General features: G+C 39.1%; 1 protein-coding gene across 2 annotated transcripts in view; it reads right to left on the bottom strand.

The window, feature by feature from the left end:
* Nucleotides 1–26,982, bottom strand: part of LOC134568919 (vitellogenin-A2-like) — a 33,972-nt gene extending 6,990 nt beyond the window's left edge. The window contains exons 1-23 of one of the 2 annotated variants that reach the window (XM_063427630.1): nt 26,937–26,982; nt 26,745–26,765; nt 26,502–26,653; nt 25,913–26,164; nt 25,601–25,762; nt 25,366–25,514; nt 22,748–22,898; nt 20,165–20,322; nt 19,835–20,000; nt 18,673–18,798; nt 18,290–18,508; nt 17,977–18,200; nt 17,693–17,790; nt 10,394–10,518; nt 9,883–9,984; nt 9,671–9,790; nt 7,975–8,164; nt 7,802–7,895; nt 6,175–6,360; nt 5,880–6,027; nt 5,389–5,596; nt 1,767–1,939; nt 887–1,660 (exon numbers count right to left, since the gene is read on the bottom strand). In XM_063427630.1, the coding sequence (XP_063283700.1) occupies nt 887–1,660; nt 1,767–1,939; nt 5,389–5,596; nt 5,880–6,027; nt 6,175–6,360; nt 7,802–7,895; nt 7,975–8,164; nt 9,671–9,790; nt 9,883–9,984; nt 10,394–10,518; nt 17,693–17,790; nt 17,977–18,200; nt 18,290–18,508; nt 18,673–18,798; nt 19,835–20,000; nt 20,165–20,322; nt 22,748–22,898; nt 25,366–25,514; nt 25,601–25,762; nt 25,913–26,164; nt 26,502–26,653; nt 26,745–26,765; nt 26,937–26,976 (4,038 nt within the window). In that variant the 5' untranslated portion in view covers nt 26,977–26,982. The remainder of the gene's footprint in view (nt 1–886; nt 1,661–1,766; nt 1,940–5,388; nt 5,597–5,879; nt 6,028–6,174; nt 6,361–7,801; nt 7,896–7,974; nt 8,165–9,670; nt 9,791–9,882; nt 9,985–10,393; nt 10,519–17,692; nt 17,791–17,976; nt 18,201–18,289; nt 18,509–18,672; nt 18,799–19,834; nt 20,001–20,164; nt 20,323–22,747; nt 22,899–25,365; nt 25,515–25,600; nt 25,763–25,912; nt 26,165–26,501; nt 26,654–26,744; nt 26,766–26,936) is intronic. The other variant, XM_063427629.1, reaches the window with a different exon arrangement.
* Between the last annotated feature and the right edge of the window lie 888 nt (nt 26,983–27,870).

Here is a 27,870-nt window from a genome sequence, read left to right as displayed (position 1 = left end):
TCACACTGTATGAGCACAGAATGCATCATTCACAGTGTGCGAGCAAGGAATGCATCATTCACAGTGTGCGAGCACGGAATGCATCACTCACACTGTACGAGCACAGAATGCATCACTCACACTGTATGAGCACGGAATGCATCATTCACAGTATGCGAGCACGGAATCCATCTTTCACAGTGTGCGGGCACGGAATGCATCACTTACAATGTATTATTATTATTGCCATTTATATAGCGCCTACAGATTCTGTAGCAATATTATGAGAGGGGGAATTTAACTGTAAATAGGACAATTACAAGAAAACTTACAGGAACAATGGGTTGAAGAGGACCCTGCTCAAACAAGCTTACAGTCAATAGGAGGTGGGGTGTAAAACACATTAGGACAGGATATAGCAATCAAAGTGGGAGTGAAGCAGAGCTGGAGGAGAGAGTAGAGTGCCGCCTTTTAGGAGAGGGCAAGAGACAGGTATGTAAGGTGGAGGTTAGTCTGGGAGGCCATAAGCTTTCCTAAAGAGAGAGGTTTTAAGGCACTTCTTAAACGATTGAAGACTAGGGGAGAGTCTGATGGTGGTAGGCAGGCTAGCACCCGCGAGAAGTCCTGCAAGCGTGAGTTGGCCGTATGGGTGCGGACAACGGACAGGAGGTGGTCACGGGCAGAGCGGAGGGTACGAGGAGGGGCATACCTATGGATCTGTGAAGAGATTGTTCAATGCTTTAAATGTATGGGTTAGCACTTTGAATTGACTCCTATAGGATACAGGAAGCCAATGTAAGGACTGGCAGTATGTATGAATTCAGTGTAGGGGAACACGGTATATGATGCAGGATTGTCCTTTGTAAAGATCACATGGACTTCTTATTTAGGGCAATGTTCTAATTACCTTGTATCCTTGTCTGCTGCTGCTGCTGCTGCTGCTCCCACTACCGCTGCTACTACTACTACTACTGCTGCTGCTGCTACTAATACTGCTGCTGCTGCTACTACTACTACTGATACTGCTGCTACTACTTCTGCTGCTGCTGCTGCTGCTGCTTCTGCCAGGACGTCTTTTGGAATGGTCTTGGTGATGAGGCAAGTTTCTCCGGGAATGATCTTGACGTGTGACCACTACATCAGTTCCCTTGCTGCTACCTTCATTTCTCCTGTTTTTATTTCTGGCCTCTTTTCCGAGTCTGCTGCTACTGCTGCTGCTGCTACTACTACTACTTCTGCTACTACTACTGCTGCTGCTGCTGCTGCTGCTACTACTACTGCTAATACTACTTCTTCCACTGCTGCTTCCACTGCTGCTACTGCTGCTGCTCTGCCTTTTTTTGGGACTTTGATGTGGTTTTGTTTGGTCTCGCTCTTGTTGGCTGCTGCTGCTGCTGCTGCTGCTGCTGCTGCTGCTGCTGCTGCTTGACTTTTTATTTAGACGGTTGTTTTGATGCTGTTTGTTTTTGGATCTCTCGGAAACGGAAGATGATGAGCTTGATAATGAAGAAGATCTTGAGGAACTTGATGATGATGTGGAAGATAATGAAGTGATAAAGGGACTTGATGTTGACCTGCGTATTTCTACAACGTCTACACCTTCTGGATTAGTTTTCCGATAATGCTTCCTGTGTCTCTTTCTCCTTTCAGCTCTATCTCGTTTTTGTTTCCTATTCTTGACCTGTTTAGGGGGAAAAAATGGCCATTTATAATATTGCTGTATTGGAGCATTTCTTTATCTGGCACTTATTTCAAAAATATGAAACCGATTTTTCATATCCACCTACCCTGAGGTCCTCATCAATTCCAAGAATAGTTTTTAGTCTTTTCTGAATAACAGACTCGTCCAATTGATCTTCCTCTTCATTATCCACTTCTGTCAGAGCAATGATTTTGGAAGCAGCTTTCGGTCCAGCTGTTACTTCCAGCTGCAGTTTCTCAACTGCTGCATCAGTACGTTCTAGGAACATAAATGGACAATATGCATGTCAGCCATGAGAAAGCCACCACTGAAAGCAACTAACAACAATGATGAACAACCCTGTGACTCATTCCTAATCCTATAGGATACCACACTGGTTCCGTAACATCTCTAATGAGGACCGCCAAAGCTAATGTTTTTCAGCTTGTTGGTTTTATCTGTTTCAAAGTATACATTTAATAAATACGTATACATTTAATAAATATAACATAGTTGTTTGCAATCACACAATTATCACATCATATATATTCACAACTTGAGACCTAAGTAGAACTCTTAGAAATGTTTATTTAATTCCTTTTGTTTTCGTAAAAAACTATTGATCATGACGTCATCATCACCGTCTCAGTGGACCTATCAGAACAATGGGCGCGACATTTAAACCCCAAAACCCGGGACATGGGTTCCCCCTTGAAGAGCCACTTACTGGCGAAAAGCGTGTTGGGGCTCAGCTGTATTCCTTACCCTGCTTAACGTCTTCATATAGATATTATCAGCTTTATTTGTACTTACTCTATTCCTCTACATTGCTTGATCGATTTTAGAGGTTGGCAGGGAGGGTGTTTGTTACTGTAGTGCATAGATAGCAATCATTAGGGCTTTTTTGTTTTTCTCACTTGGCAGTAGATTAGGTGCCCTTGAAGGCACAACTTTAGTTTTTTTTTTAATGCTACTAATAGATATTGGGAGTCTACAGTTAGGCATATATTGAGCAGACATTTAGGTGCCCTCGAAGGCACAGGTTTAGGGCTCTTATATTTAATATTCAGCAACGTGCCCTGCATATATGCTGCATTCTACTTATCCCATACTCAATACTGCTTTTTCTATGCACTGTCATATTCGCTTTTGCTAAATAGATATACCCTGGTCTGAAGGGCATTTATCTCTCGGTCTCGATTCTGATTCATCTAGACATTTAGGTGATATTCCCATTTTATTAGGATTTACTTACCCTTTTTCCTTCTTGTTTGCCACACATGAGATATATGGTAGCTGTACTGACCATTACTACAGATTGCTACTTTTTTTTACTCTCTTGCACTTCCTATCTAGGGACTCGATCATATTGTTACAATTCAACGTTACAACATATCTCTTGTAGGGCAATCTAGATACCAGTTAATTTACACCTTATTCTTAGTGATCTTTAAAGGGACACTATAGTCACCAGAACAACTACAGCTTAATGTACAGTTGCAAGAAAAAGTATGTGAACCCTTTGGAATGATATGGATTTCTGAACAAATTGGTCATAAAATGTGATCTGATCATCATCTAAGTCACAACAATAGACAATCACAGTCTGCTTAAACTAATAACACACAAAGAATGACATCTCCAAGAGCTAATTGGAGTGAGATGTCAGCCAACTGGAGTCCAATCAATGAGATGAGATTGGAGGTGTTGGTTACAGCTGCCCTACCCTATAAAAAACACACACCAGTTCTGGGTTTGCTTTTCACAAGAAGCATTGCCTGATGTGAATGATGCCTCGCACAAAAGAGCTCTCAGAAGACCTACGATTAAGAATTGTTGACTTGCATAAAGCTGGAAAGGGTTATAAAAGTATCTCCAAAAGCCTTGCTGTTCATCAGTCCACGGTAAGACAAATTGTCTATAAATGGAGAAAGTTCAGCACTGCTGCTACTCTCCCTAGGAGTGGCCGTCCTATAAAGATGACTGCAAGAGCACAGCGCAGACTGCTCAATGAGGTGAAGAAGAATCCTAGAGTGTCAGCTAAAGACTTACAAAAGTCACTGGCAAATGCTAATATCCCTGTTAGCGAATCCACAATATGTAAAACACTAAAAAAGAATGGATCTCATGGGAGGATACCACAGAGGAAGCCACTGCTGTCCAAACAAAACATTGCTGCACGTTTACAGTTTGCACAAGAGCACCTGGATGTTCCACAGCAGTACTGGCAAAATATTCTGTGGACAGATGAAACCAAAGTTGAGTTGTTTGGAAGAAACACACAACACTATGTGTGGCGAAAAAGAGGCACAGCACACCAACACCAACGATTGAGATGCTGTGGCATGACCTCAAGAAAGCGATTCACACCAGACATCCCAAGAATATTGCTGAACTGAAACAGTTCTGTAAAGAGGAATGGTCAAGAATTACTCCTAACCGTTGTGCACGTCTGATCTGCAACTACAGGAAACGTTTGGTTGAAGTTATTGCTGCCAAAGGAGGTTCAACCAGTTATTAAATCCAAGGGTTCACATACTTTTTCCACCTGCACTGTGAATGTTTGCATGGTGTGTTCAATAAAAACTTGGGAACATTTCATTCTTTGTGTGTTATTAGTTTAAGCAGACTGTGATTGTCTATTGTTGTGACTTAGATGATGATCAGATCACATTGTATGACCAATTTGGGCAGAAATCCATATCATTCCAAAGGGTTCACATACTTTTTCTTGCAACTGTAGTTGTTCTGGTGAGTATAATAGTTCCCTTCAGGCTTTTTTCATGCAAACACTGCCTTTTCAGAGAAAAGGCAGTGTGTACATTGCCTCTAGAAACAACTCAAAGTGGTCACTCTTTAGATGACTACTGGAGGTGCTTACTGGGTCAGTGCTGCTGAAAAAGCAGCCCTGCCGTTCAGCGTCCCTACACTCTGCATGGAGACGCTGAATTTTCCTCATAGAGATGCATTGATTCAATGCATCTCTATGAGGAGGTCCTGAATGGCCAAAACGGCATTTGGCCCCGCACTCGTGCCGATTTTAGCCAATCCAATGCTTTTCCTATGGGAAAGCATTGGATTGGCTAAAATTCTGCCATTTTGATGATGTCACAAATGGGGAGGAGCCAGCGCAGGTAGACCCCCGCAGCACTTGAAAATAAGGTGAGTTTTAAACTTTTTTATAGGGGGGCTAGGGGGAGGGGCAAGCCACCTATATGTTGAGTTAAACACTATAGGGTCAGGAATACATGTTTGTGTACCTGACCCTATAGTGTTCCTTTAATTCTGATCTCTACCACTTCGATACCTTCAACTATACAGCATTTGTATAGTGAATTTTCAGTAATTCCTTTTTTGTATTTTTATTTTTTCCCGTGTTTTACCCATTAAATGTTATATTTTAAAATTGTCATCTTAATTATATTTGTGGTACTATTAGGAGAGATCACGCTCTCTAGTTTTCTTATTCACAATTTTCTACAAGGGTTATCCCTTAGTGTCTGTCCTGGACACTTTCCATCATATGGAACCTATGGAATATCTCTTTTCCCATCAGATGGAACCTATGGAATATATCTTTTCCCATCAGATGGAACCTATGGAATATCTCTTTTCCTATCAGATGGAACCTAGCATCCCACCTCCCACTAGGACAACTTAAACATGAGGTCAGACAATGTGTCACCCGTATAATATACAAAATATAAATTGTTCTAACAGCTACCTACCGGGTTTTACTGAAATATGAGCTTCATTATCTCCAAGCACTTGGTAAAAGAAGGAATGTTTCTTGTGTGCAGAATTTTTATTTTTTTTCCCAACACATACGTGTAATGGAAGGTGGAAGATATTCACACATAAAGCAAATGTTTGAGGAGTAGGTCTCTGCTGTCCAGCTGCAAAACTGACATACTTCTTGGTTTCAGAAGAAGCTTCCTGCAATGAGAGAGAATGTTCCCCCATAATTGACAACTGATGCATTAAACATCGCACTTTGTCTTGCTAAATGATGGACTGACATAGCTTCTTCACCATTAGACAATATTTCCTAAAATGTGACCACAAAGGTTGCCGGTGCAGCCCAGATTTCATCACATGGTTGGTGATATTGTGAAAAACATCACTTTTTAATGTATATGTAAATTGGAGAGCAATTAAATGCTTATAGTGTCTTATGAAATTAAACAAAGTCATTTGTATCATGAAGCTATGTATTTACCATCAAACTGGCTCCTTCTGCTGAAGTCCTTCCTGTGGTCTCAAAATGTTCCTTCAGAATATCCTGAACTCCATCTCTTGGGACAATCAGTGTCTTCTTTGCTGCTTCTGGCTCAACCGCATTCCTACTGATGGCATAGGTCTTGGCACTGGAGGAACATGGGACAATTTACAGATAATAGGTCACTGATCAATATCCAGGACACGAGGAACGTTCAATACTGCATTTGGTCGAATTGTTTGACTTGAGTTGGAAACGTTAAGAATTAAGAGAAAGAAAACAAACTAATAAATACCTCATTTGGATCACTTTGTTTTCTTGCTGAACGGGAGCTGACTCTATTTTCAGATTTTTCTCTTTCATGTCCAGGTAAGCAGTGAATTTCACAGGGATTTTTGTTTGAATTCTGCTATGAAACTCGAGTCCGCTTTGAATAAGTCGGGTATTAACTCCCATTGTTGCCACTCCATGAATTAAAATGCTGTAAGAGAAAAAGTGACAATAAAGATCAGAGTAGCAAAGCAAATGTACAGTCTCTTCTGGTTAGATAGCAGATCTCTTCCGGTTAGATAGCAGATCTCTTCTGGTTAGATAGCAGATCTTTGCTGGTTATAGAGCAGTCTCTCCTGGTAAGATAGCAGTTTCTCCTGGTTAGATAGCAGATCTCTGCTGGTTATAGAGCAGTCTCTCTTGGTTAGATAGCAGTCTCTCCTGGTTATAGAGCAGTCTCTCCTGGTTAGATAGCAGATCTCTGCTGGTTATAGAGCAGATCTCTGCTGGTTATAGAGCAGATCTCTGCTGGTTATAGAGCAGTCTCTCCTGGTTAGATAGCAGTCTCTCCTGGTTAGATAGCAGATCTATGCTGGTTATAGAGCAGATCTCTGCTGGTTATAGAGCAGTCTCTCCTGGTTAGATAGCAGTCTCTCCTGGTTAGATAGCAGATCTATGCTGGTTATAGAGCAGTCTCTCCTGGTTAGATAGCAGTCTCTCTTGGTTAGATAACAGTCTCCATTAGTATGATGGCTGTCTTTTGGTTAGATAGCAGTCTCTCTTGGTTAGATAGCAGTCTCCATTAGTATGATGGCTGTCTTTTGGTTAGATAGCAGACTCTCCTGGTTAGATAGTAATCTCTGCTGACTAAATAGTCTGTCTCGGTTAGATAGCAGTCTCTCCTCGTTAGATAGCAGTCTCTCTTGGTTAGATAGCAGTCACCATTAGTATGATGGCTGTCTTTTGGTTAGATAGTAGTCTCTCCTGGTTAGATAGTAATCTCTGCTGACTAAATAGTCTGTCTCGGTTAGATAGCAGTTGCTTCTGGTTAGATGGCAATTTATGTTAATAAGATTGCAGTCTCATCTGGTTAGTTAGCAGTCACTATTAGTGTGATGGCAGTCTCCTTTGATTAGTTAGCAGTCTCTATTAATTTGATGGCAGTTTTTTTGCTTAGTTAGCAGTCTCTATTAGTATGATGGCATTATCTTCTGGTTAGTTAGCAGTCTCTATTAGTGTGATGGCAGTCTCTATTAGTATGATGGCTGTCTTTTGGTTAGATAGCAGTCTCTCCTGGCTAGATAGTAATCTCTGCTGACTAAATAGTCTGTCTCGGTTAGATAGCAGTTGCTTCTGGTTAGATGGCAATTTATGTTAATAAGATTGCAGTCTCATCTGGTTAGTTAGCAGTCACTATTAGTGTGATGGAAGTCTCCTTTGATTAGTTAGCAGTCTCTATTAATTTGATGGCAGTTTTTTTTGCTTAGTTAGCAGTCTCTATTAGTATGATGGCATTATCTTCTGGTTAGTTAGCAGTCTCTATTAGTGTGATGGCAGTCTCTATTAGTGTGAGGGCAGTCTCTATTAGTGTGATGGCGGTGTCACTTGGTTCCATGGCTGTCTTACCAGGTCATACTATCCTGTTTTATTACCTGGGATTGATATCAGCATTGAGCTGCATCTGAGATTTCAGGAGCTGTGTGACTCTAAAGTCAGAGGATGGTGATGGTGTCACTTTGAGATCAGCTGTAATAGGGAGGAGTATGGTGTCATTGCTGGATCATAAACAATGCATGGTGTGAAAATGTGTCAAATGACAACTTACCGCTGGCGGCAGCGTTAGTCACAGAAGTTGTGTATAAGCTGAATTCCATGGGTAAGCCAACAATGCTTGGGATAATATGTTGGATCTCAGTAGCCAGCATGGCACGTGTGTATTGTCCAACAAATCCACTCAACAGTTTGTTGATCACATTCTTTATTATAGAATGTTGTTCTGCCGGCTCGTTCAATGCCTGCCGGGTAAAAGATGAGATAATTGGTCAATACAGACAACGAGGTCAGTATAAACAAGTCACAGCAAATGACAGATGAAATTGAATTAAGATAATTGCAAAGTTATGCACTTCGGGGTAAAGAATGCACAAGCAACTTACACCCTAAATGGTAGTGAATTAGGGATAGCTACACATGAGAAGGATTTGGGAATTGTTATAGACAACAAATTAGGCAGCAATGTCAAGGGCCAGGGCCAGTAAGGTTTTGTCATGTATGAAAAAGGTATTAAAGGGACACTATAGTCACCAGAACAACTTTAGCTTAATGAAGTAGTTATAGTGTATAGATAAAGCCTCTCAGGTTATACTGCTCAATTCACTGTCATTTAGGAGTTAAATCACTTTGTTTCTGTTTATACAGCCATTGTCACACCTCCCCTGGCTATGATTGACAGAGCCTGCATGAAAAAAAACTGGTTTCACTTTCGATCAGATGTATTTTACCTTAAACAATGTTATCTCTTGCTCTATAAATTTAAATTTAATCACATACAGGAGGCTCCTGCTGAGTCTAGCAATCTATTAACATAGCAGCGGAAAAGGAAATCTAAATTAAACAGGACTTGCAATAAAGGAAGGATAAACTGTAGATGACTCTTTACAGGAAGTGTTTAGGAAGGCTGTGCAAGTCACATGCAGGGAGGTGTGACTAGGGTTCATAAACAAAGGGATTTAACTCCTAAATTGCAGAGAATTGAGCAGTGAGACTGCAGGGGCATGATATATATACCAAAACTGCTTCATTAAGCTCAAGTTGTTTTAGTGATTATAGTGTCCCTTTAACTCTCGGGATGATAATATAATTTTGCCTCTTTATAAATTGCTGGTAAGACCACACCTTGAATATGCTGTGCAACTTTGGGCACCTGTTCTAAAGAAGGATATTATGGCACTAGAAATAGTGCAGAGGTGGGCTACAAAATTAATAAAAGAAATGGAAAATTTTAGCTAACGAAGAAAGGTTAAAAAAATGTAAACCTCTTAGTTTAGAGAAATGTCGCCTCAGAGGAGATATGATAACATTATACAAATATATCCAGGGCCAATACAAACCATTATGTGGAAATCTATTCACAAAATTGGACTATACATAGGACACGAGGTCATGCGTTTAGACTGGAAGAAAGAAGATTTAGTCTAAGGCAAAGGAAAGGTTTTTTGCAGTAAGAACAATAAGTATATTGAATTCTCTGCCTGAATAGGTGGTTTTATCAGAGTCCATACAGATGTTTAAACAGCAACTGGATGAATACTTGCGAAAACATAATATTCTGAGATATAATTTTTGATTGGTTGGTAAATAGCTTCTTGATCTACTGAGGTATCTGTCTGCTATTCTGGAGTCAAGAAGTATTTTTTTCTTGGAAAGAGCTTCCAACTTTTTTTTATTTTTTTATTCTTCTGTTGGGTCAACAGCAAAAACAGATGTGAGGAAGGTTCACCATTTTCAGCCTGTGTACCTACCCGAATTATACTCTGAATGACGTCTCTGGTGATCTCGGTGAAAGCAATTTCCTGACTAAACATCTTGCAATAGCCAGATATGAGAGGGACTTGTGAAGACACTCCCTTAAATCCCACTAACTGGAGAAGAGGAAGAGAAGAGGAAGTTAAACTGACTGTCGACCATGGGATTCAGGAAGGAGAAGAGTAAAAGAGTAAAAAATTTATGTTACCGTTTTCACAATCTGGGCGATTTTCTTCTTCATTGGTAACTCAGGAAAAGGGATATTTTGTTTCTTTAGAGCCTCTTCCAGGCCTTCTGCTCGAATACCGATCTACAGTAAAATACATGACCAATTATTTGTGTCACATCGTGCCAGTGGTGTGAAATGACATGTCTATCAGGTTCAGTCATATACGCCATATTAAAACATTCTGGTACAAAGTGCTCAGCTTGCGTTATTTCAGAACTCCGTAAACATGTTCTGGCTACTGGTCATTGTGACCAAAAATTGGCCTAAACATGTCTACGCATTACATGAAAAAGCTGATCAAACTCGCTTGTTAATCACTAGCAGTAGCTAATTTTAAAATATCAAATTTCTGAATTCTTTATTCTATTTGTGATTTACATGTTACGCTGCAAATATCTAATTTACAAAAGAAACAGGATAGGTTGCCACTGAAATTCAGCACTGTGTAATTAAAACCACATTCAATCAGTCATATGATCAAAATATTTACCTCTATGAGGTCAGCTTCTGCACCCGCAATGTACGTTCTGATTTTAGTGAGTAAGAAAACTGGAAACATGGTAGTTCTACTGTTCATAATGTAGACTTTGGCAACAGCACCAGCCATTAGATTATCTGTGATTAGATATTAATAAGTGCTGTTATGTTAGTCATTGAATGCATTTCAGCTGTCTGGTGGGAAATGGCTGGGAGCGGCACTGAAAGCGTAGCCTGTTGGATTCGGGTTAGCAGGATATTCAAGAGCAGTGCCACAAATAGCCCTAATACAGTACCCATAACCTATAGACATGTAGTGCCAGTAATGTTATTACACACAGGGAACCCATAACCTATAGACGTAGTGCCAGTAATGTTATTACACACAGGGAACCCATAACCTATAGACGTAGTGCCAGTAATGTAAATACACGCAGGGAACCCATAACCTATAGACATGTAGTGCCAGTAATGTTATTACACACAGGGAACCCATAACCTATAGACATGTAGTGCCAGTAATGTAAATACACACAGGGAACCCATAACCTATAGACGTAGTGCCAGTAATGTTATTACACACAGGGAACCCATAACCTATAGATGTAGTGGCAGTAATGTTATTACACACAGGGAACCCATAACCTATAGACGTAGTGCCAGTAATGTTATTACACACAGGGAACCCATAACCTATAGACGTAGTGCCAGTAATGTTATTACACACAGGGAACCCATAACCTATAGACGTAGTGCCAGTAATGTAAATACACGCAGGGAACCCATAACCTATAGACATGTAGTGCCAGTAATGTTATTACACACAGGGAACCCATAACCTATAGACATGTAGTGCCAGTAATGTAAATACACACAGGGAACCCATAACCTATAGACGTAGTGCCAGTAATGTTATTACACACAGGGAACCCATAACCTATAGACGTAGTGCCAGTGATGTTATTACACACAGGGAACACATAACCTATAGACGTAGTGCCAGTAATGTTATTACACACAGGGAACCCATAACCTATAGACATGTATTGCCAGTAATGTTATTACACACAGGGAACCCATAACCTATAGACATGTAGTGCCAGTAATGTTATTACACACAGGGAACCCATAACCTATAGACATGTAGTGCCAGTAATGTTATTACACACAGGGAACCCATAACCTATAGACATGTAGTGCCAGTAATGTTATTACACACAGGGAACCCATAACCTATAGACATGTAGTGCCAGTAATGTTATTACACACAGGGAACCCATAACCTATAGACGTAGTGCCAGTAATGTTATTACACACAGGGAACCCATAACCTATAGACATGTAGTGCCGGCAATGTTATTACACACAGGGAACCCATAACCTATAGACGTAGTGCCAGTAATGTTATTACACACAGGGAACCCATAACCTATAGACGTAGTGCCAGTAATGTTATTACACACAGGGAACCCATAACCTATAGACGTAGTGCCAGTAATGTTATTACACACAGGGAGCCCATGACCTATAGACATGTAGTGCCAGTAATGTTATTACACACAGGGAACCCATAACCTATAGACGTAGTGCCAGTAATGTTATTACACACAGGGAACCCATAACCTATAGACGTAGTGCCAGTAATGTTATTACACACAGGGAGCCCATGACCTATAGACATGTAGTGCCAGTAATGTTATTACACACAGGGAACCCATGACCTATAGACGTAGTGCCAGTAATGTTATTACACACAGGGAACCCATAACCTATAGACGTAGTGCCAGTAATGTTATTACACACAGGGAACCCATAACCTATAGACGTAGTGCCAGTAATGTAAATACACACAGGGAACCCATAACCTATAGACGTAGTGCCAGTAATGTTATTACACACAGGGAACCCATAACCTATAGACGTAGTGCCAGTAATGTTATTACACACAGGCAACCCATAACCTATAGAAATGTATTGCCAGTAATGTTATTAGATATAGGAAACCCATAACCTATAATATGCAGTGCCAGTGATGTTATTACACACAGGGAACCCATAACCTATAGACGTAGTGCCAGTAATGTTATTACACACAGGCAACCCATAACCTATAGAAATGTATTGCCAGTAATGTTATTAGATATAGGAAACCCATAACCTATATTATGCAGTGCCAGTTATGTTATTACACACAGGGAACCCATAACCTATAATATGCAGTGCCCGTGATACTATTAGATATAGGGAACCCATAACCTATAATATGCAGTGCCAGTGATGTTATTACACACAGGGAACCCATAACCTATAGAAATGTATTGCCAGTAATGTTATTAGATATAGGAAACCCATAACCTATAATATGCAGTGCCAGTGATGTTATTAGATATAGGAAACCCATAACCTATAACATGTAGTGCCAGTGATGTTATTACACACAGGGAACCCATAACCTATAATATGCAGTGCCAGTGATGTTATTAGATATAGGGAACCCATAACCTATAATATGCAATGCCAGTGATGTTATTAGACATAGGGTACCCATAACCTATAATATGCAGTGCCAGTGATGTTATTAGATATAGGGAACCCATAACCTATAATATGCAGTGCCAGTGATGTTATTAGATATAGGGTACCCATAACCTATAATATGCAGTGCCAGTGATGTTATTAGATATAGGGTACCCATAACCTATAATATGCAGTGCCAGTGATGTTATTAGATATAGGGAACCCATAACCTATAATATGCAGTGCCAGTGATGTTATTACACACAGGGAACCCATAACCTATAGAAATGTATTGTAAGTAATGTTATTAGATATAGGAAACCCATAACCTATATTATGCAGTGCCAGTGATGTTATTACACACAGGGAACCCATAACCTATAATATGCAGTGCCAGTGATGTTATTAGATATAGGGAACCCATAACCTATAATATGCAGTGCCAGTGATGTTATTACACACAGGGAACCCATAACCTATAATATGCAGTGCCAGTGATGTTATTAGATATAGGGAACCCATAACCTATAATATGCAGTGCCAGTGATGTTATTACACACATGGAACCCATAACCTATAATATGCAGTGCCAGTGATGTTATTAGATATAGGGAACCCATAACCTATAATATGCAGTGCCAGTGATGTTATTAGATATAGGAAACCCATAACCTATAATATGCAGTGCCAGTGATGTTATTACACACAGGGAACCCATAACCTATAATATGCAGTGCCAGTGATGTTATTAGATATAGGGAACCCATAACCTATAATATGCAGTGCCAGTGAATTTATTAGATATAGGAAACCCATAACCTATAATATGCAGTGCCAGTGATGTTATTACACACAGGGAACCCATAACCTATAATATGCAGTGCCAGTGATGTTATTAGATATAGGAAACCCATAACCTATAACATGTAGTGCCAGTGATGTTATTAGATATAGGAAACCCATAACCTATAATATGCAGTGCCAGTGATGTTATTAGATATAGGGAACCCATAACCTATAATATGCAGTGCCAGTGATGTTATTAGATATAGGGAACCCATAACCTATAATATGCAGTGCCAGTGATGTTATTAGATATAGGGAACCCATAACCTATAATATGCAGTGCCAGTGATGTTATTAGATATAGGGAACCCATAACCTATACTATGCAGTGCCAGTGATGTTATTACACACAGGGAACCCATAACCTATAATATGCAGTGCCAGTGATGTTATTAGATATAGGGAACCCATAACCTATAATATGCAGTGCCAGTGATGTTATTAGATATAGGGAACCCATAACCTATAATATGCAGTGCCAGTGATGTTATTAGATATAGGGAACCCATAACCTATAATATGCAGTGCCAGTGATGTTATTAGATATAGGGAACCCATAACCTATAATATGCAGTGCCAGTGATGTTATTAGATATAGGGAACCCATAACCTATAATATGCAGTGCCAGTGATGTTATTAGATATAGGGAACCCATAACCTATACTATGCAGTGCCAGTGATGTTATTACACACAGGGAACCCATAACCTATAATATGCAGTGCCAGTGATGTTATTAGATATAGGGAACCCATAACCTATAATATGCAGTGCCAGTGATGTTATTACACACAGGGAACCCATAACCTATAATATGCAGTGCCAGTGATGTTATTAGATATAGGGAACCCATAACCTATAATATGCAGTGCCAGTGATGTTATTACACACAGGGAACCCATAACCTATAATATGCAGTGCCAGTGATGTTATTTCACACAGGGAACCCATAACCTATAATATGCAGTGGCAGTGATGTTATTACACACAGGGAACCCATAACCTATAATATGCAGTGCCAGTGATGTTATTAGATATAGGGAACCCATAACCTATAATATGCAGTGCCAGTGATGTTATTACACACAGGGAACCCATAACCTATAATATGCAGTGCCAGTGATGTTATTAGATATAGGGAACCCATAACCTATAATATGCAGTGCCAGTGATGTTATTAGATATAGGGAACCCATAACCTATAATATGCAGTGCCAGTGATGTTATTAGATATAGGGAACCCATAACCTATAATATGCAGTGCCAGTGATGTTATTAGATATAGGGAACCCATAACCTATACTATGCAGTGCCAGTGATGTTATTAGATATAGGGAACCCATAACCTATAATATGCAGTGCCAGTGATGTTATTTCACACAGGGAACCCATAACCTATAATATGCAGTGCCAGTGATGTTATTAGATATAGGAAACCCATAACCTATAATATACAGTGCCAGTGATGTTATTAGATATAGGGAACCCATAACCTATAATATGCAGTGCCAGTGATGTTATTACACACAGGGAACCCATAACCTATAGCATGTAGTGCCAGTGGTGTTATTACACACAGGGAACCCATAACCTATAATATGCAGTGCCAGTGATGTTATTAGATATAGGGAACCCATAACCTATAATATGCAGTGCCAGTGATGTTATTACACACAGGGAACCCATAACCTATAATATGCAGTGCCAGTGATGTTATTAGATATAGGGAACCCATAACCTATAATATGCAGTGCCAGTGATGTTATTAGATATAGGAAACCCATAACCTATAATATGCAGTGCCAGTGATGTTATTACACACAGGGAACCCATAACCTATAATATACAGTGCCAGTGATGTTATTAGATATAGGGAACCCATAACCTATAATATGCAGTGCCAGTGATGTTATTACACACAGGGAACCCATAACCTATAATATACAGTGCCAGTGATGTTATTAGATATAGGGAACCCATAACCTATAATATGCAGTGCCAGTGATGTTATTAGATATAGGGAACCCATAACCTATAATATGCAGTGCCAGTGATGTTATTTCACACAGGGAACCCATAACCTATAATATGCAGTGCCAGTGATGTTATTAGATATAGGGAACCCATAACCTATAATATGCAGTGCCAGTGATGTTATTACACACAGGGAACCCATAACCTATAATATGCAGTGCCAGTGATGTTATTTCACACAGGGAACCCATAACCTATAATATGCAGTGGCAGTGATGTTATTACACACAGGGAACCCATAACCTATAATATGCAGTGCCAGTGATGTTATTAGATATAGGGAACCCATAACCTATAATATGCAGTGCCAGTGATGTTATTAGATATAGGGAACCCATAACCTATAATATGCAGTGCCAGTGATGTTATTAGATATAGGGAACCCATAACCTATAATATGCAGTGCCAGTGATGTTATTAGATATAGGGAACCCATAACCTATAATATGCAGTGCCAGTGATGTTATTAGATATAGGGAACCCATAACCTATACTATGCAGTGCCAGTGATGTTATTAGATATAGGGAACCCATAACCTATAATATGCAGTGCCAGTGATGTTATTTCACACAGGGAACCCATAACCTATAATATGCAGTGCCAGTTATGTTATTAGATATAGGAAACCCATAACCTATAATATACAGTGCCAGTGATGTTATTAGATATAGGGAACCCATAACCTATAATATGCAGTGCCAGTGATGTTATTACACACAGGGAACCCATAACCTATAGCATGTAGTGCCAGTGATGTTATTACACACAGGGAACCCATAACCTATAATATGCAGTGCCAGTGATGTTATTAGATATAGGGAACCCATAACCTATAATATGCAGTGCCAGTGATGTTATTACACACAGGGAACCCATAACCTATAATATGCAGTGCCAGTGATGTTATTAGATATAGGGAACCCATAACCTATAATATGCAGTGCCAGTGATGTTATTAGATATAGGAAACCCATAACCTATAATATGCAGTGCCAGTGATGTTATTACACACAGGGAACCCATAACCTATAATATACAGTGCCAGTGATGTTATTAGATATAGGGAACCCATAACCTATAATATGCAGTGCCAGTGATGTTATTACACACAGGGAACCCATAACATATAATATACAGTGCCAGTGATGTTATTAGATATAGGGAACCCATAACCTATAATATGCAGTGCCAGTGATGTTATTAGATATAGGGAACCCATAACCTATAATATGCAGTGCCAGTGATGTTATTTCACACAGGGAACCCATAACCTATAATATGCAGTGCCAGTGATGTTATTACACACAGGGAACCCATAACCTATAATATGCAGTGCCAGTGATGTTATTAGATATAGGGAACCCATAACCTATAATATGCAGTGCCAGTGATGTTATTACACACAGGGAACCCATAACCTATAATATGCAGTGCCAGTGATGTTATTAGATATAGGGAACCCATAACCTATAATATGCAGTGCCAGTGATGTTATTAGATATAGGGAACCCATAACCTATAATATGCAGTGCCAGTGATGTTATTAGATATAGGGAACCCATAACCTATAATATGCAGTGCCAGTGATGTTATTAGATATAGGGAACCCATAACCTATAATATGCAGTGCCAGTGATGTTATTAGATATAGGGAACCCATAACCTATAATATGCAGTGCCAGTGATGTTATTAGATATAGGGAACCCATAACCTATAATATGCAGTGCCAGTGATGTTATTAGATATAGGGAACCCATAACCTATAATATGCAGTGCCAGTGATGTTATTAGATATAGGGAACCCATAACCTATACTATGCAGTGCCCGTGATGCTATTAGATATAATAATTAATCTTGAGAATCCCAGTTGGAGATAGAACTTTTTTTTTTGTCTTCTTTTCTGTTTGACTTACATTTGAAGTTATCTATACGCAGGACCTTGCTGTATCTGTAACCCAGGTTATCGATCTCTGGATTGAGCATCTTGAGAGCGACACTGCAGGCAGCAGCCCTACAAGAAGACAAATCTCCATTTAATGCACAGGCAGTCACATTAAGGACAATCTAATCTGAACTTTTCCATGTACTCCTGAAGAAGGAGGTCTTCTAAATGGCGGGAATTGTAATGAGAGGGATTAAAATTGAAGCGATATGAATTAAACATTGGATTAATAACTACATCATTATATGTTCTTACAGAGGTTCAAGCTGGGGGACTCTGCTTTTAGTTAAAGCCTTCATCTGAGAATAGGTGAAACTTGCAAGCTGTAGATTTCTTTTGCTCTCTCTGGCAACCACGTTTGCAACGATGGTTACTATAGCCTGGCTTGGCCTAGTCTCAAACAGAGCCAGAACTGCCATCATTCGAACCTCGGTGCGAACGTCTGGGTTTGTGAAGATTTGGAGGAGCATTTCCTGAACCTAAAAAAAAAAAAGAATCATGTTTACACTCATGGCAGGCAAAGCAGTTGAAGAGGATCGTTATTTGAAGGGGTTGGGACATTTCTCACTCTATGACGGTTCTCTTTCGCCATATTCCTGAGGGTCATCACAGCGTCAACCTGGATACGAACTGGGAGCTGGGCCGCGTTGCTGGAATATCCAGGCAGGAATTTCTGGATTCGCTTAATGCTTTCTGGCTGGCCAGCATTCCCCAAAGCTTTCAGCACCAAGGCAATGTCTTCCTGGTGACCCTTGGCGGCTCCTTCAGCCGCAAGATTGTGCAGAGGCTGGAAATGGACACATCAGATCATAAGGAAAAGAATATACCTGATTATCTAAACATAAATAAAAAGTACTCTTATATACAGGATTTCACATTTAGCTACACACTCCCACAAACAGGTCATTATTGCCATTTACTTCCACATTTATACAATAAAAAACAACTTACCTCTAGGGCTTCATCAGGGCAGCTTGGTAAAGGCTTGCAGAATTTATTCACCATGGAGCCATAGGAAAGTACGGCTGCTCTGTACAGAGTCTTGCATTTATGGATTACTGGATCCTCTAATAAATCCTGGAAATTGAAAAATAGTGAAGTAAAATTAATATTAAATAGTAAACACTATAGTAAACACTAGACTTCTGCTTCGCAAAAAAAAAATTTTGTCTTAAAAACAATTCGTTTTTTTCATCCATGCGGCATTGTGGTTCCAGCTAATTTCGCCCATGCGAGCATTCTGGGAATTGCAATGTAGAAATACCAAAATGGCCCGAAAATTCTCTTATTAGTGTACTGCAATGCAAAAACAGCTCAAATATTGCCTAGCCTAACATCTAGACAGCAATTGGCAATTTTTGCAATACCATTTGTCGGTTGTCATGAAAAAACTAATTTCAAATTGGTAAAATAAATCTAAATGAGTGAATCTAGGTTGGTGTAAGTAGCAATCACAGCGACCGGGCACATCAGTGAACTACCCACCCACCTACCTCACCAGCCTCACACTAGGATCAATGACACAATGTCTCCCAGACCCACACAGGCCTTGCAAGGGTAAAAGCCGACAATCTCTCTCTGCTGCTCTGTCTCCCTCAGTTTCTAATGTCAAAGTGTTTGGAAGAATCCTTTTAACTATATTCATTTACAACTGCTCCTCCTATTTTAGCTTTGCTGTTCACTTATAACTTGCTATGTGAATAAATCAATATGTAGTAGTTGTCCCCTAACCATCATTATCTTTTCTTCCATTAATCATCTTTTTTCCACTTCTTGCTTGGACAGGAGATGCAGCCCACATCACTGGGCAGACCTCTTGTCTTTCATGGCAAACTATTCTGCTCCTTTCGTCTTCATTCTACATCAGTTTCTTCTTCATTCTCTCCCCATTCTACTTGTGCCACAGACAAAACAAACAAAACTGCATGTTCATTTCCGCATTTAGTTTGTTTTGTGATATGGTGTTTCAGAGTGTAGGATTGGTCACCGATCAGCCAAAATAGGAATTTTGATTCTTTGGAAACCGAATGCACAAGTCTACTTTACACTATTGCAGTTTAAGTAAAGTCTAAATGTGTCTGTGTAAGCAGTAGAAATTTCTGTTGATACGCACCTTGCTGATTTTCAGATTGGTTTTGGAGGGTCTGCTTGCCAGTATGGCTTGAGATATTGCCATTGCTGCCTCTCTCCCCTGCAGTCCGCCATTTTTAATTTCCTGTTTGAGTAGGTTCAAAACTTCACTGGTTGCAGCTTCAGCGATAGCTTGCAGGAGCCAACGTCTGCGTGAAGCGAGGAAAGTGATTATGAATACATCATATTTACATAATTATTCTTTACAATATTATCTTTACTATCATAATAATTCGGGTGAGTATCAGCACTGGATGACAGCGGCATTGTACAAAATTATCAAAGTTAGCGGAAAGGAGGAGACAATAATGACCTGATATGGATTTTTGAATTGAACTGCTTCCACACGGACTGAAGAGTGTCATGGCTAGCTAGCCGCAGGAGTTGGACCAGTTCCAGGAATTTGGTAGGTGCATCACTATGTATGTCCTGCTGGTTATTCTGTGCCAGGTGCTGCAGAATCTGTGCCATCTGTTGACAGCCAAAACAGAGCATTGTTATCCGAGTCCACTACCAGAGGGCATCCAGAGCCTATTTATGCTAATTTAGAATATTTACATTTCCGTCAGAGAATTAAACTAGAGAATGAATTATTTTTTTTAAATTTAATTGTATTACTTTTTTTACTTTATTTTTCATGGTGGTATCATATAAAGCGGACATGCAATGTCACATATACCACACGTTTCTGTTTAGTAGGTAATCGTATAAATCAGACATATTGTAGATATGAGAAAAAAACAAAAATAAGAAACGTAAACTAACAAGGGAAATGTAGGGCGAACTTCCTCACTTGCTCCTAGTTCCTCCAGTCCCTCTCCTCCTCACCTTAACATACTACACGGTCCCAACATGTTAACTCCCTCTCTTAAGTGGATACAGCCCATTTTTAAAAGGGTAAATTGCATACAGGGTTGGGGCACAGCCTGTGTGTGATGTGGGAATTTCGGTATTACCCCATTGGCCATCCGGGTCTCCCTCTCCCGACCCAGTCATCCCACCGTTGGGCGTCCCCTTGGGCACAGAATACCCCCGGGCTTGGAGACTCATCATGTGGCCAAATTAGGCCATCTTTGTATTGGGCTCTCTAGGTTCCCACGATCCCACTTCTTTCCGGCTCCATACATGCCCCCGCCCCTCCACACATTCTCTAGGGAGGCAAGTTTACTTTAAGGGAGGCACACAGTATGGCACCATAATAGACGGAGAAGAAAATAAAATAAACACCATGTTAATCAGAGAAGAAAATAAAGTAAACGGTGAGGAAGAGTAAAGGACAAAAAGACAGCCTGTTTCAAGTCACTGTTACGGAACAACCCGAGTGGAGTTCACGGTGTAGCTTGAGGATCTCTTTGCTGGGCAGAACCATTTATGGGGGGGGGTCTTGGGTTCTCTCCTGGGCAGTTGGTCTCCGTCCAGAGACTTTAGCGGTCAGGTCGACTGTTGTTTCTCGTCGCTCCTGTGAAGGCAGCTTTAGGAGGCTCAGAAATTTAGCTGGATCTTCGTCTGCAGATAACGTCAGCACCGATTCTCCTTGAGATCCCTGGTGCTCCCCACCTGTATCGAACGCCATTCTGTCTGAGTATCCTGGTGGTTGGCATTAATCTGCACTGCTCCATCAACACCACAAATGGCAGGTCCTCGAAGATTTTCATGTGACTATCCCCACTATGACATTGGGGTAGTTTCTGGAGCGCGCCAGGATAGCTGTCTTAACGGAGATTTCTCATGTTACCACTATGACATCCCTTGGTGTGTCTGCCGGGGTGGTGGGAGTTTTCCGGATTCTAAATGCTGACAGTATTGGCAGTGCCTCATTGTCTCCTTTCACCCCCAATGCCCCTGCTACCTTATTAGCATAGCTAAGCAGGGTCTCTGGGCTCCGGTGTTCCGCCGTATCCTCCAGTGATGCCACTGTGCGGGTGAGTCCCTGCACTGCTATTGTGTCCATTTGGGATCGGGCTTCCACCAGCCGGCTCTCCCGTTCTCCTTCACGGGATTCCACTTCGCCTATGCGGCAGTTTAGGCCACTGATTTTCATTTGTACCCCAGCTAGGTCAGCCTTCCACACAGCACAGAGGTTGAGTAATAGCCTCTTGAATACTCTTTAATAGACGGAGCAATGTCTGTGTCGGAATCTGTTTGCCGATGTATTCTGCTGGGCTCCTGTGAGTTTGCGGAGCTTTCCTCTCCTTCTGAGTTGTCTGATTCACTTGAGACTCGTGTTCTGCTAGGCGCCATCTTAGGAAAGGCCTGCGGTTGCGGCCTGTCAAAGGATGTATGGATATCAGGGAGCTCTCCAGGAGGGCTATTCTATTTTGCTTGCACAATATTTCACTCTGTGGGGGTTCAGGTTGTAGTTTGTGTCTGGTGAGTTCTCTAAATTTGTGGCAAAAAGGCTAATTATGATCCTATGGATCCAGAGCTCCTATCAGACACATTTGATCCGTTACTCAGCTAGCCACACCCCCGAGAATGGTATGAATTCTAATCCATAATCAATGAAAGTGACCGACGTTTTTTTATAGTCATTACTATAGAAACTAAGGACAGCAAAGGCACACGATAAGAGATCCCACCATCCTTTGGCTATAGGAACTGAATAATAATAATAATAATAACAAAGTATTTAGCCAGGAAAGGTACATTCAGATTACTCTGGTTTTCAAGTACGTCAAGTAGTTTCAAAACGTTGCTAATTATTCGTGGAAATATAAAAAGGCTGTTAGCTTTGCCATTTCTATATAGTATAAGTGGCCCCTATATATACTCTCTGTAAGATTGCTATATGTAGAATAATCCCAGCTAAGGTTCGAACAGCAATATTCAGAGGAAACCAATGGGCACATCACATGTGGTTTCCTGCTGTTATCACAGCATGAATTCAGGAACATACCTGGGCCTCTGGGTTCTTGGCCGCTAATAACAGAAGAGGTATTTGATGGGGCTCATTGGCAAAGTTGTAATGAATATTTCCACGGTTCGGGAGTTGAATTTCGGGAGGATTTGTGGGATTTTTCGTGGTTTCTACATAGGTCAATGATTGTCTGTGAGAAAAGCAGAGTAAATAATATTTAATATATTGTAATATTGCTTGTGATCTTCCAGTTGTTATGGAAGGTAATGAATCACACAGTTTCCTCCCCAATAAAGAGCATAAAGTACATCACTGATTGTGTTATGTAGCAGCTAATATTTACAGTGGGGAAACATCGAGATTCTACATTTAGTGGTTGACATTGCGATAATGTATCAATAGTGAGACATCGATATTCTATATCAATATATCAATAGTGAGACATCGATATTCTATATCAATATATCAATAGTGAGACATCGATATTCTAAATCAATATATCAATAGTGAGACATCGATGTTCTATATCAATATATCAATAGTGAGACATCGATATTCTAAATCAATATATCAATAGTGAGACATCGATGTTCTATATCAATATATCAATAGTGAGACATCGATATTCTAAATCAATATATCAATAGTGAGACATCGATATTCTATATCAATGTATCAATAGTGAGACATCGATATTCTATATCAATATATCAATAGTGAGACATCGATATTCTATATCAATATATCAATAGTGAGACATCGATATTCTATATCAATATATCAATAGTGAGACATCGATATTCTATATCAATATATCAATAGTGAGACATCGATATTCTGTATCAATATATCAATAGTGAGACATCGATATTCTATATCAATATATCAATAGTGAGACATCGATATTCTATATCAATGTATCAATAGTGAGACATCGATATTCTATATCAATGTATCAATAGTGAGACATCGATATTCTATATCAATATATCAATAGTGAGACATCGATAATCTATATCAATATATCAATAGTGAAACATCAATATTCTATATCAATATATCAATAGTGAGACATCGATATTCTATATCAATATATCAATAGTGAGACATCGATATTCTATATCAATATATAAATAGTGAGACATCTATATTCTATATCAATATATCAATAGTGAGACATCGATATTCTATATCAATATATAAATAGTGAGGCATCGATATTCTATATCAATATATCAATAGTGAGACATCAATATTCTATATCAATATATCAATAGTGAGACATCGATATTCTATATCAATATATCAATAGTGAGACATCGATATTCTATATCAATATATCAATAGTGAGACATCGATATTCTATATCAATATATCAATAGTGAAACATCGATATTCTATATCAATATATCAATAGTGAGACATCGATATTCTATATCAATATATCAATAGTGAGACATCGATAATCTATATCAATATATCAATAGTGAGACATCGATATTCTATATCAATATATCAATAGTGAGACATCAATATTCTATATCAATATATCAATAGTGAGACATCGATATTCTATATCAATATATCAATAGTGAGACATCGATATTCTATATCAATATATCAATAGTGAGACATCGATATTCTATATCAATATATCAATAGTGAGACATTGATAATCTATATCAATATATCAATAGTGAGACATTGATAATCTATATCAATATATAAATAGTGAGACATCGATATTCTATATCAATATACCAATGGTGAGACATTGAGATTCTATTTCAAACATCGAGATTCTATATCAATATATCAATAGTGAGACATCGATATTCTATATCAATATATAAATAGTGAGACATCGATAATCTATGTCAATATACCAATGGTGAGACATTGAGATTCTATTTCAAACATCGAGATTCTATATCAATGGTGAGACATTGAGATTCTATTTCAAACATCGAGATTCTATATCAATGGTGAGACATTAAGATTCTATATCAGAAATTGAGATTGTATATCAGTGGTGAGACAGTGACATCTACATCAATGGTGAGACATTGAGACTCTGTATCAGACATTGATGTTCTATATCAATGGTGAGACAGTAAGATTCTACATCAATGTTGAGACATTGAGATTCTGAAAAAATGGTGAGACAGCAAAATTCAATATCAATAGTGAGACAGTAAGATTCTACATCAATGGTGAGACAGTGACATCTACATCAATGTTGAGACATTGAGATTCTGTATCAATGGTGAGACAGTAAGATTCTATATTAATAGTGAGACAGTAAGATTCTACATCAATGGTGAGACAGTGATATCTACATCAATGGCGATACAGTGAAAGCTACATCAATGCTGAGTCATTGAGATTCTGTATCAATGGTGAGACAGTGACATCTACATCAATGGTGAGACATTGAGATTATGTATCAATGGTGAGACAGTGGCATTCTACATACCCTGGACTGGGTGCAGCACTCTGAATCTGCTTTATTGTGGGTAGAAAGTATCTTTAATTTAAGACCAACGTTTTATAATGAGGCTCCTTAATTTTTGGTAATCTATACAAGAACAGACGTTACATCTTAGAACTGCATATGCTTTCTAAACCAGAAATCAGACCACGTCAAAACTACCTACCTTGCTTCCATTGTAGCAACACCACCAAGCTCAGAGAATGGAGTGAACTGGACCGTCTCTCTACCTGTAACTTCCATGACAACAACCTTTGTACCTCTGCTCTTTAGCTTGTAGTTGTAGGTTGCAGATCCTCGTAAGTTTCTATGCATCTAGTAATACAAATAAAGAAATATGGGGGGTGAGGAGAGACCTTTGAGATCCTCTAAACTTACTAAAGCCCTTCAAAGAAATTTACCTCTCTGCAGGAAGGACATAGTTCCACAAAAGCCACTCCAAGACTCTTTGATACTTTGTTCAGACAACTATTAAAGTCAGTAGATTTGACAACATTCATTAAATCTCCCTTCTTGTTCGCATGGATGACATATCTCGTTTGACAAACTCCACCAATGCCAGACTGTGGAAAACAATGAAATGGACTCAGGACACTGATTATATCATACAGAGAAGTACACCTTTAAATAGATTTCATTTCAACACACAATAAATACCATAAATTACCAGAATTAATGAAATAGGAGAATTGTTGTTAGCCAGTCAAACTAACCTCTTGAACATCATAGGCATTTTGCGTGCTCTTAATTGTTATCTGAAGCATATTCAGAATTCCTCGAATAATGTTGAGCACCAGCTCTGAAATCATATCTGGGGCATGGATATCTCCAAGTCTTCCATTGCGATATTCAAACTTTATAGGTTTTGAGAGCTGATCTGCAATGACCTGGGAGAGCTTTGCTGATCGAATAAACGGATCTTTGGGAAACAAACCATTGAATTCCCTTATTTCTGGAGACCGGATCTAGAAAAACAAGAGCAGAGGAATATCTTACAGGCTCCGGAAAATGTTTAATAAGTTGTTTATTCAAGATGTATGTTGAGTCTTCTCCCATTTTTTACACATTGGGATATTGTAGTGGTGTAAAATATGTGTTGTGCTCCGTGTAGTAAGTGTGATGGAATATTTTCTATAAATTGTAATTGAAATTACTATCACATTCTTTGTAAGAGAAACATTATATTGGATCATGTAATTCTATTTTTTTTTTTGTGGTTAAGTAGAAAATCTGACTACGTAATAAATAAAACTTAGTGACAAATAAATAGTGTTGCTTATGTTTGGGAAAATTCCAATTTACCTTCATTAAGTAGGTGTTCTGGGCATATCTGCTGATTTCAACCTTAGCGTTTAGTTTCATACCCGATCGGGGTAAGTCAATTTCAGGGATTCCATTCTTGATCTCCGCTTCATAGCTAAACACAGATGTCTTGCTTTCACTCAAGACTGGTTCTGTAGTAAATACACAAAAATGGTTGGTATCGTGGGATATTTGCACAACATTCCACAGATTAACAGATTTAGAGCATGTCAAAGAACTCACCTATTTCTACGTTTTCTGAGCCTGCAACAAATTTAAGAATTTTACCAATTAGTAAGGAAGAAGAATTAAATGTGAAATTACGTACACAGTCTGTAACAGGTTAAGGTAATTAAGGTAACTGCATTCTTTAACACAGGACTGAGTATCCCCTGGAGTAATACAGAGGTAAGTTGTGTCCAGGTTCTGACTCACCTGCTAGTGCAAGCAGAAGCGCTAGGATGATTCCCCTCATGCTGATGGTGAATGAACTTTTAGAGAAAGCCCAGGGAATTTATAGCAGAAATCTTGACCATGTGACCCTCTGATTACATCACCCGGGATCATTTTAGACCTTATCATTCTGAACCAACAAACAGTTGGTCACCTCAACACTGGGCTCCCAATTGACACCCTCTCCATGAAGATTTTAAAAATGTTAACAATGTATTTCATATATTAATCAAGTGACAGTTTATATAATTGTATATTTCATTTTTAAAATTCACAGGGGTCAGACATTCTAGAATGTGTAATCAGTGTGTATTTGTTTAATTTAGTGATAGATTACCTAACTTTGTTCTGGTCAGTGTGACCTGACCATCAAACTGAGACCAGCCTGAAGGCCACTTATATTTGTCCTAAATGTAGATTATTTTCTATCATTAACATTTATTGTGCCACTGGTAGACAATGGAGATTTGTTTCTGCAGATTCCGTTTTTGTCCATGCTGGTTTTTACACGTGAAATTATTTGTCAAATTAATTTACGAAAGGGAAATCCCATGCAAAATCCAGAAAATTGCATACATTTCTAAATAAAATAATATTAATAAATCAGATATGGTTAGGTGATAGCTTACAGTATGGGTAGCACTTGGCACCGCTCAGGTACTCGAACCAGAGTTTGGTTGTGCAGAAACTCTTGACATTATTATTCTATTGTAGTTAGGTAGCCGCAGTTAATCCAGCAGGGGTGACAAAGAATTGATCCCCAGATGTTGTAGAACGTTGCTGGAAAAACATCATGGCAGCATCTGAGTATTTAGCATTTCCCAGACTTGATATAGAGTAACTAAAACCAAAACGTCATAAGCAAGATCTCAAATTCAGGCACTGTGTTTTATAACACCAGGTTTCATATGATTTA

The sequence above is a fragment of the Pelobates fuscus genome, chromosome 7 (assembly GCF_036172605.1).
Source record: "Pelobates fuscus isolate aPelFus1 chromosome 7, aPelFus1.pri, whole genome shotgun sequence".
In the NCBI taxonomy this organism is placed as follows: domain Eukaryota; kingdom Metazoa; phylum Chordata; class Amphibia; order Anura; family Pelobatidae; genus Pelobates; species Pelobates fuscus.
This window is presented reverse-complemented; position numbering and strand designations above follow the sequence as displayed.